At 38.8% G+C, this 10,702-nt stretch overlaps 1 protein-coding gene across 1 annotated transcript in view; it reads right to left on the bottom strand.

The window, feature by feature from the left end:
- The window catches only part of LOC104463840 (S phase cyclin A-associated protein in the endoplasmic reticulum-like), a gene marked incomplete at its 5' end in the record, with an annotated part of 113,969 nt that overhangs the window by 29,670 nt on the left and 73,597 nt on the right, over positions 1-10,702 (bottom strand). The window contains 2 exon segments of the mRNA XM_010076329.1: positions 3,791-3,946; positions 7,914-8,143. Of these exon segments, the coding sequence (XP_010074631.1) occupies positions 3,791-3,946; positions 7,914-8,143 (386 nt within the window).

Here is a 10,702-nt window from a genome sequence, read left to right as displayed (position 1 = left end):
CCTGCTCATTGTTTTCTGTCTTGTTTTTCCAAGCCAAGCATGTTCCATATGTGCATCCATGACTCGAGTGCCCAGAACAGGCCTTATACCTCTCATAGTTACAAGAATAAACTCTGGAAAACAAGGCTATCGTCCTGAACACTGCTGCTGGTCATGGGGGATTGAACACGACTTGCAGGGCAGATTTATATGGCTATATAAACCACTGTTATTCTGTATAAAGTCTATTTAATATTTCATTTTATTTCAGGTTAATAAAAAAGTCTCTGTTTTCAATTCTGGCTACTGTTAGCCTTAGTGGTGAGCAAAAACCTGTTAAGTATCCTCATGGCCACAATTTTCAAGCCTAAGTATCAAATGTCAGGTTCATTTTTTGCTCAGAGACAGCTCAGTATTCAGACGTGCTGCATTTTATGATTTCTCACTCCATACAATAAGGCACAATACCCTATTTTCAGCTCTCGTACACTTTTCTTTTTAAACTCATCAGAGAGAAAGGAGCTCTCACCTCCACTGCTAGCAATGGATGCAACACAGCATGAGAAAAATGGGACTTCCAGTTGGAGGTCTCAAGTCACCCTGTTTCTCACTTTAGAACAGCTGAGGGTATAAAACTATTAAAACAAGCTTCACATGGGGTTAGAAGTTATTGATGTCTTCAACAACTGATCTTTTATATGTATTACACAGTGTTTGGAAAAACGTGTTATTACATCCACAGCAAAACTTCAATTAAAAGAATCAATCTAGCATTTATTAGCCAGTACCAAAAATGATCATTTGAGAAGTAAGATCAATATCAAAGTTAAATCTTTTTAAAGATCTGGACTATTAATGAAAATTCTTCTCTTATTAAAAGACATGTTTATAACATATGTTCAGAATAGATTCCCTCTTTTCAATAACTTTTTATGATGTTAAAATCCTCCAATTTATGTTTCTACATTAGTAAGACTTTCCTTTATTGTATCTAATTCCATGATTTTGGACTTTTTTTTTTTTCTTTCTAAATCTATCATGGGAATAAAAGAAAGTATCTTCGTTTATGTCTTAAAATTTTATCATCTACATTATATGAACCACAGACCTCATTTAATGCTTAATGCTGAGATACATATGATACAATTTGAGGCTATTCTCTAATAATCATTATTGTGGCATCTTGCCTGATGTGGAGGTAACGTGCAGGGAGGTACTTGACCGAGATCCCTTCCCTGCCTATAAAATTGTTTTCCATGAAGTAACTCCAAATAAACACTGAGTATCAACTCAGAGCATTGTTTAGAAACATTCCACTAAATTAGGGAGTTTTACGAAATGTTGTTGTGAGGAAGGCAGGCAAGTCTGGACTGACAGCTCTTCCTACCATCAGAGCTCAGAAATGGCCTGACAGACTTTGCACCCACAGGACAGGATCTCTTCATTGTTTAAAACTTGAGTTAGAGTGTTTAACTTCTGGCCCTCTGGAGATACCGTGGATTACAATTGCAGTAAAGTTCCTACCAGCCTGGTGGTGTCTGAAAGCAAAGGAGGAGGATCACGCAGCGCCTGGTCATTTCTAGCTCCTGAGGATTTCATTGTTGCAGGCACTCTGGATGGCTTGAGAGCCCTGAGGTGGTCCCGGTGTGTCGGCCACACAGCATCTACTCATCCTAGCAGCTTCCCACCTAGTGGTGCCGCATGCTAAGGTCTGCACGCAGTATAAAGAGCGCTGTATAAAAATACTCTAATGCATTTAATACGGAATGACAACTTTTTATATGATAAATAACAGCCCGAAATTGTGCTACCAGAAAAAAAACAAATTTATTTTGTGCCCTGCAGGATCACCATCAAGGAGCATAAAGAACCTGGAAGCATTCTATATAGGAGGATGTATCAAAAGAACAATTCAAAATTGCTCTTGCAACAATGTTACTTCGGCAAAATTTCTTTTTGTGCTGGAGTGTCAGAGCACTGGTAGTACTTATTAGACTTTCTTCCTCTCAGTAACAACTTCAAAAGTTTTATGGTAAGAGTGGTTAGTTAGTCTGAGGTACAGAGTAGTGTAACACAGCACGGTTGTTTGGTGCTCAAGCATGTAACAACTGACCTGGAGAAGGAGAAATGCCGGGTTCTGACTGCACAGGCTGCACTGCCTCCTGCTACTGTTTACCTCGGATGAGAGGCATCCGTACTTCTCACAAAGAGAGGCTGCCTCTTGTGCTGCAGATCATGTACCACACAACATGTGCTACTGTATCGTGACATATTTAAGAATTCAATAAATTTGAGCTCTGCTTCTGACACCTTAATCTGTGTTTGGCAATACCTGTTTCCATCTAAATCACCCTGAATACCAAGGACTTCTGTAACGCGACAGAATTACACTCTGCATTCACTTCTTAAATGAGAGTGGGCTCAGGTGATGAAAGACATTTAATTTAAACTACCCTTCTAATCAGTCACACCAAGGCTTTGCATCTAAAAGTGAAAGACAACAGTTTGGAAATCTCCAAGTTCATTCCTTTAATTTCTTTTCATGCTCAAATGAACAATCCAACCTGGAAATCGAGAACTATCAGCACTTTTGGATAAAATCCAAAGCGTTGCCGTTATATGCAGGTAGTAAGATCAGGCACTTCTTGGAACCGAAGAAAAATGCTCAAACCTCCAAAATTATTCTCCTGCTACAAAGGACAGATGTTCCTGAACCAAATACTTGCACAGTGCTGTATTATTTTGGGGTGCAAAGATCTCTATTATTTGGGTGAAGCATATGCCTGCTCCAGAAATTGCAAGTGCTATATTACTCACTCTTCTAGCTAGAACTATTATTCCACTAAGAGAAGGGTGATTTTTTTTTTTCTTCAGTATGCATTTGACTTTTGGCAGCACTGTCCTGGAATGTAAAATGCCAAGTTGGCAGCTTTCAGGAAGGGAAATTTCAGTAAGTTGGGACGGTCTCTTTGGGCTCATATTTTATTGCAGTTCTTTTTCTACGTGCCTGTGTCCCCAGGTTACCAGCAACAGCTCTTACCTACAGCTTTGTTTCTTATTTTATTAACTCTAGTTTTTCAGCCCTAGCATCATTTTACCCTTCAGGAATTCATTGTAAAGTCCTGTCAGCCTTGTCTTTTCCTGAAACATGTAACAATCTAACAGTGGTAGGTTCCAGCACGTGCACCCCAAAGCTCTGACATTTTGACTCTCCCGGTGTCAGGCTGTCCTGTGCTGTAGATTACAGAAGTCCAGATTTGCTGGCACACACGTAACTCATGTTCACTCCCCACAACCCTGGTTAGGTTACAGTAACAAACATTTTGCATTAGACATTTCCCTGACAAATCTAGTAACACTTTTCTTTATAGAAAATACAATTCCCTTACTGACAGTGGTATTTTAAAGAACCAGAGGTGAACTAGACTGCTCTAGAGAAAAATCAATGAAGAATCAATTTTAGCTGGTAATAAAATAAACTCTTGAAGTCCTTAGGACTGGACACTTAAAATTAGCAGTGCTAAAACTCTCTCTGCAATGTTAAGTAAAGGGGATAAAAGTTTGTAATTCTGATAAATGACTTACAAGAATCAAGACTTGGTGCAGTAGCTAATGACAGTTCAATGGTGAAAGGGTGAGCAGAGTGCACTTCCTGCACTGTTTCTTTACCGGCTACTACAGTGTGACTAAGAGCAGTTCTGTTGAACAGCCTCATGAGAATGCTCGCTTCCATGGATGCGGTGCTGGCACAAGAGTTACAGTGGCTGCTGCCTGATGAACGTGTTAGAGATGACAGACCCAGTGCACCTACCTTCCATTGACAGCAAAACACAGTTGACATATTCCATGCAACACTGCTATAGCATTTTGTAGGAAAGTTGCTATTTTGGGATTCTCATCAACAGGGCCTTGGATGGAGAGGAAACAGCAGCACAGCTTGTCTATCAGTCCTATGTTCACCACGTAACTAGAAACAGGAAAAATTGTATTAAAAACATAGTCTCATGTCGGTTTTGGTAACTTTGAAAGAAAGTAATTTCTGCTTCTCTACTATCAAATCACACAAAATGCAGGTTGTGTACTTAAATACTCATTCTGAAAGGGTCCAATAAAACAAATTACAATAACTTGAGATCTGGCTCTCTGTAACTATGAGTAGATTTTGTTAGGAGATTTTTCTGTTTGTTTTATATTGTACAAGAAAGATGAGTGTAAATGTTTATTTTACCATACTCCTAGAAAGACAATGGAATTTTACCATAGTTAAATGATTTATAATAATCTTGATAGCTCTGCAACAGCACAATTTCTTTGTAGCATGAAGAGATAAACTTTGTAGAACACACTAATTCAAGAAGACAATGATGCTACCCAGATAACGCTTTATTGCAATACATATATCATAGCAACTGCTGCCCACTTGTTCGTATTTTTTCCTTTTTAAAATACATGAAGCAGTTAAGAGTCTAATAGAAACATGCAGGTAACAGCCTTCTACCATCAGCATGGAAGGAGACAATGATGCTACCCAGATAACGCTTTATTGCAATACATATATCATAGCAACTGCTGCCCACTTGTCCGTATTTTTTCCTTTTTAAAATACATGCAGCAGTTAAGAGTCTAATAGAACATGCAGGTAACAGCCTTCTACCATCATCATGGAAGGATCAGGATCAGAAAGCCTCCTCAGGAGCTCAACCAAAGCTCAGTGCACAGAACACTATGCTGTTTTTTTAAAACTTAAAACTCCTCTTTCTTTTTCATTATCAGAGTAGACCAGATCATTGTGGCTGACCATCAGATTACTACTACTGAAGGTTCCCCTTTGAATTTCTAATAGCTCAGAAACCTATGCCAAAAACTTGCCATTTGTCCCTGTACCAAGATCTGTCCACACCAGGTTCTCTCATACTTTGATCATTATCAACTCCACTTAAACCGTACACACAGATTTTTCTTCCACGTCACTTCGCTGATATAACCTAACTCCACATACTTTCCTTCTTCTACCACAAACATTCAGCTTCTCAGACTTTACTCTGCCTCAACTGTTCATTCTGCTGGCTTATGCTTCCCTTTGTGGAGACAAATATCCTGCTGCAGCCACCTCCTTCTTCTCTTGCCCCTTTAATTTTCTTTATACTTTCCTCCACTCTCAAGTGGGAGAAACTTCTTGTCAAAATCAGAACTTCTATAATACCCTGTGCCTCCATTTGACTTCACAGACATGGGGAACAGATTGCTTTCAGACACCAGTGACTGATTCACTGATTACACTGACAGTCTACACTAAACCATCCTGTTATTGACATTACTCCATCCTACCAGCTGTTCTGACTACTTGCTTGTCAAGTCCATTTGTTAGAGATTGCCCCCTGAGATGGGAACACCACTGGCTGTATGCTTCCATAATGTTGAGACCACCATGACTTAAGTATGCAACATTATTAAATAATACTGATTCTAGTAAATAAATAATACTGATTAGATCATGCCTGTCACAGGAGCTGCACAAGTATTTATTAAAAATAACTATTCCCTCAAATGTCTTACAGTCTGATTTTGAAAAAACAGGGATTTTTAAGATTAGGGAAGAAAACCTCTCCACCTTTCAGACAGTGCTGTTGCTCAAAGACTAATCTCTCTTCAGGGCTACAAGTTATACTTTCTGCCAAAGTTTACCCTGATGACACAAAGCTTTTGAAAGCCATGAAAGTAATTAAGAATAAAAATACAATGGATATAAAGCAAGAAGTCTAACTGCAGCATGGAAGACTTTTAAAGCTGCTGAAGTATAGCAGTTAAAAAGAAAGACACACAAAGCTTACCAATTGCACACTCATTCCTCACGTAAGTTTGTCTGTTCTATTCAGCAACATACAAGGTTACCAGCATTAAGTTTCTTGCAGATTTTGATCTAAGCAATCCACCTCATCATACAGCTGATAAGCAACCTCTTCTGTGCTAGCAGAATAATTCCAGGAACAGACCTGGGTGTTAGACACATCACAGTCACAGAGAAATGCTGAGTGCTAGAAATCTCTCTATGAAACAGGAGCTAATGCAGCTAATACTGATAGATGATTACTCACAAAAAGGCACAACCATCCTCATCAATATTCTCTTCCCTTTTCTCTGGAAACTCCTCTACAGTTGGACTGACACCTGTAAAACACGTTCATTGTCCACCTTCCTTTACACTCACACCTGGCTACAAAGCGGCTGCTCTTTTGGCAGAGAAGAAATGGATGAGAGTTTTCAGTCTATAGGGACTATTCTTTAATGGCATCCGGACACAATGAGAAGACACATGAAGCACTCCTTGCCTTGAACAATTGAGCAGACAGACAAGTGGAATGTCAGAGCTCTCTAATCTACTGCCTCCATCTCCAAGTCTTTTCACCTACGGTAGCATAGTTCCGATAATTTGGCTACCCAGAGAGTGTGTAGATAATTGTTGTTTACGCAACAGATCTAGTGGTCCCAAACAAACAAACAAAAATTTTAATCTTTCTTCTTTCTCTCCCCATCTTCTCAAAACTCTCATTTAATCAACTCTACAAGGACATATGATACAATGACCTGAAGGTGAAAGATTCTCATTAATAACAGAATTTGTCTCTTTTTAACTAGTGTAAAATGCCATCTCTCTTTTTTTCCTAATTGCGCTATTACCTTGTCATCGTGCCTTTCATTCTCCATTTATAACCAGATCCCCTAAAGTGCCTCAGGTGAGGGACCTAGGTGCATTCTCACGTATCTCCTTATCTTAAGGGTATGCCTGTGCTTGGCCGAGTCAGTGTCAGATGTCTGTTCAGCACAAATATCAATAAGCAGACCTCCCACCCTCCCATTCATAAACAGGGAGAATACAATTTTCTCTTTCCAAACCTGTTTGGGGAGAAGGCAGGTTACATGAGAACAAGAAAGTTTTGGAGGTCACTAGTATCTATGACAACTACTTGTTTTGCTTTCCTCCTCCAGCTGTCTCTTTTGTGTCCATCAGCATCATACCAGACTTTGAAAAGTCTGAAGATGCTCACTGTGACACATTTTCCGTTGCATATAATCAAAATTTCATTTCTTCAGCGGGCTGAAGTTGTATTAATGACTATCTATATAATTTACTAGCGAAACTACATGCTCCTAGTAAGTCTAATATATTGCTGGATATAGATTAGCTTTAAATATATATATATATTACAAATATATTAATTATGTATCTTAGTATATTCAGGTTCAAGTGTTTTTACCAAAGAATTAGAATGTTTCAAGTAAAGATGAGCAAAACACCGCATTCTATTTCACTTGACTGTTACAACTCACTGAGTCATTATGATTGAAATTTTGCTCAAGAAAAATACTTAGAAAATTGCTTCTAATATGGCTACATTGTAACAGTGGAAATCAGATTACAGGAATTATTAGGTAATCTTTATAACAGGAAATATATAATTCATGTCAAGCTTATACGAATATATGTAGGATATGCAGGACCACATGGGCAATGGGCTTACACACTCAGCACAGAGAACAGAGAGAAAACAATGAAAATACAGAAGCTGACTCCTAGGTAATTAGGAGATGAAAATGATGGAAAGGACACAAAAAACCAAGTCTGAAATCAAAAGACTCTTTGTTTTCTGTATTTCTGTGTCTGCAGTTTTTTGAAGAACATTTTTATTTGAGAATATAGCATTTCAATTGTCTTCTTGACTACAGACACAAACTACTCTTACTAAGTTAAGAGTTAAGGCAGTTTGTTCCTTTCGTAAATCTCTGCAGATTTCTGTCCCTGCAGCAAAGAAGGTTTAGAGAAGTTCCACTACTACTAAGTTAAGAGTTAAGGCAGTTTGTTCCTTCGTAAATCTTTGCAAATTTCTGTCCCTGCAGCAAAGAAGGTTTAGAGAAGTTCCATTATTTTTTTTAACCTGATGAGGTCTTGGACTCTGCTGTTGAAGGCTTCCACTTGCGAGGATTTACTTTTCACTTCCTGTAATATCCTCAGTGCAGCAGAGTGGCTGTTTCCATCTGGGAAGCTGGCGATTAGACATCTGAAAATCACAGCAGTTATCCTCAGAAGTCCTGTTGTTAAACCTTCAAATACCTGCTTATTTGCACTTCTGCCTGAAGTAGCATTATGGTCATCTGGAACACTAACCTAAGTAAAGAGAAAAAAAGAAAAAACAACCAGAATTCAGTAAAAATAATCAGTTTGTAGAGAAATAGTTAGAAAGCTGCATATGAGTATACCAAAAATAATAATAAAGATATTCTAGCAGTGCTGGTGGATACGAAAGCATTCCAGGTACAAGAAAAGGTCTTGTCAGCAATATCAGTACCTCATCAGCAGATAATACAAGTAAAACCAGCATTTAGTGTACAAGAACTGAAGGAAGCGTTATAGCAGCCAAGTATTTCATTAGCATGACTGTGGTGCTCTTACGCATACACAGGATTTTTGATGAGTCATTAGCAAAAAAATTTATTTTTTTAAAACTTGACTGCAACTAAACAAACTACTGAGATGGTTCATTTTGCTACTATACTATGTTACCACAAAGATATATTCAATGCGTGGGATACGCAAAGCACTCAGTAACACACAAGGAAGATGGCTATTTTCTGCGGAAGGAAAGCATTTACTGTTGTATGGTAATCCCCTACTTGACTTTGGACAAACACCATGTACCGTCAGAGAGCAGACTCAACAGTCTGAGTCCTAAACAAACACCCCTACAGAAGTGAGCACTTTAAAAGGCAAAAGTTATTGTGACACAGCGGTACAACTGCAGCTCTTCACAGAAAAAGACAATAGATTCTGCAGGCAATAGGAATGACCTTTGCATTAAGATCTAATACCCAATGATCCTCCTCCTTCATAGCAAAAAAACCAAACAAAAAATTACAAAAATATTATCCTGAAGTAAGCATCCTTCCAAAGTATTTAATGTGAAATTTTCATGTTAGAAAAATTACATAATTTTTTACCAAAAAACCCGAGACCGATTGTGATAAAACTCAAATAGTAACTAGGGAAATACTCATTGTATCTAGAACTGTACCAGTTTGCCCTTAGGAAACAGCACACTGAAGTACCTGAGCAGTAGGTTCAAGACAGCCCATGGGAAGGCCACAACAGGTGCCAACTTTCAACAACAGCAAAGGATGCTGGGGAATATAATTTTTTTCCAATCTACAATGAGATATTCAGTTGTGCTGCTGAGCTTTTGCATAACCAAATTCAGAACAAATTGTACTACCTGCTGGGGTACACAGGAGGGTAATGCAGCGGGTTTAAGCCAGAGTAAGACGGCAACCTTCACTGAATCAAGACATACGGATGGCAGTGGTTCCCCTTCACATTTGAAAAAGCCTGCAAGAGAATTCTCTTATCCTAGTAAGGGTCAGAATTTCTCAATTGAGCAGTTTACTACCAAAGCTAACCCAAAGCAGATAAGTATTTCAAAGAGCTAAGTACTCCTCAAAGGCAAGAAGACCCTTAAGGCAAGGCTGCAAATCTTTCTTTGCTTCACACTTCTCTTATCCCTCTTTTTTCAAAAAGAAAGAATTGCTAAATCTTCCAAAGTCTACAAAAAAAAAGAGAGTCCGATTTTGCAAAAAATGGAAGGCAGTTAAGTAGAAAATTCTGCCAGGGAGGGAGGAATGCATATTAAAAACAAAAAAAACAACAACCTATCCTGACCAAAGCTGATGAAAAGAATCCAACCCAACTCCCCCCACCAACCAACCAACCCACCCCAAAAAACAACAAAGGAACTATCTGAGAAGACCGATAAATTGCACAAATTCTAGGGCACAACCTAACATCATAAAGGATGACATGAACAACACAGTTCTACAAGATGGAATGGGAAATACTCTCCACCCACAGATCTCAAATCCGGCATGGAGAGAGTCTGAGCACTTATGGATTCGTATCTTAACTGTTAAGGACAGTAAGAAAAACACGTCCCATGAATAAAGCCTGAACTTCTCAACAGAAAACATCACCTGATGACCCCTGCGCTTGTCCATCAGGTGCCAGTCATTTGTCAATCATGCCAGAAGCACAACATGCAGTTCTCTCTAAGCAGACCTCAGAGGAATGGAATCTGCTTTTTCTGAATCACTAAACCAGAGCCTACTCCTAAAGAAGGCAGTGAACGTACAGCATGCAAATCTTAAGACAAATCTGTATGCAGGATACAGATCTGGAAGGAAATCATCATGGAGAGGATAATTTTTTAAAAATTTATTTTATGTTTTCATTTCTGCAGTCCAGGACAATTTAAACAAGCTCCAATTCTACCCTATAATGATCACACAGAATTTGAAGTGTGTGTGGAAGTCTGGCAGTTTTACAGGCAAAATACTGGCAGCGCAGATGCACCAACTAAGCCACGGGGTTCCCAGGTACACTCACGGTGCTGAACGCTGCTGGACTCCATGTACCGACGGACCCCAGTGGAGGTACTTTTATGAGACCGCTTGAGGCTTTCAGCACTGTAATTACTGATAAATATTGGCTAAAATTTTATTTTCATTCCAGGTTAAAATCATTTACACTTGGTATACACAAGTGACGCCAACGGAAATCGCTCATCCCTGTATAGGTATCAAGAGGGATTCGGTAACACTTGGTGACAAAGAACAACATGCGCATTGCTTTATTATTCATTAGCTCTGAGCCCTGTGTTGGTACTTAAAACTCATTGTA

This window comes from Pterocles gutturalis, unplaced genomic scaffold (genome assembly GCF_000699245.1).
Source record: "Pterocles gutturalis isolate BGI_N339 unplaced genomic scaffold, ASM69924v1 scaffold22683, whole genome shotgun sequence".
Classification (NCBI taxonomy): Eukaryota; Metazoa; Chordata; class Aves; order Pterocliformes; family Pteroclidae; genus Pterocles; species Pterocles gutturalis.
Note: the sequence above shows the minus strand (reverse complement) of the source record. Positions and strands in the feature narration are given on the sequence as shown.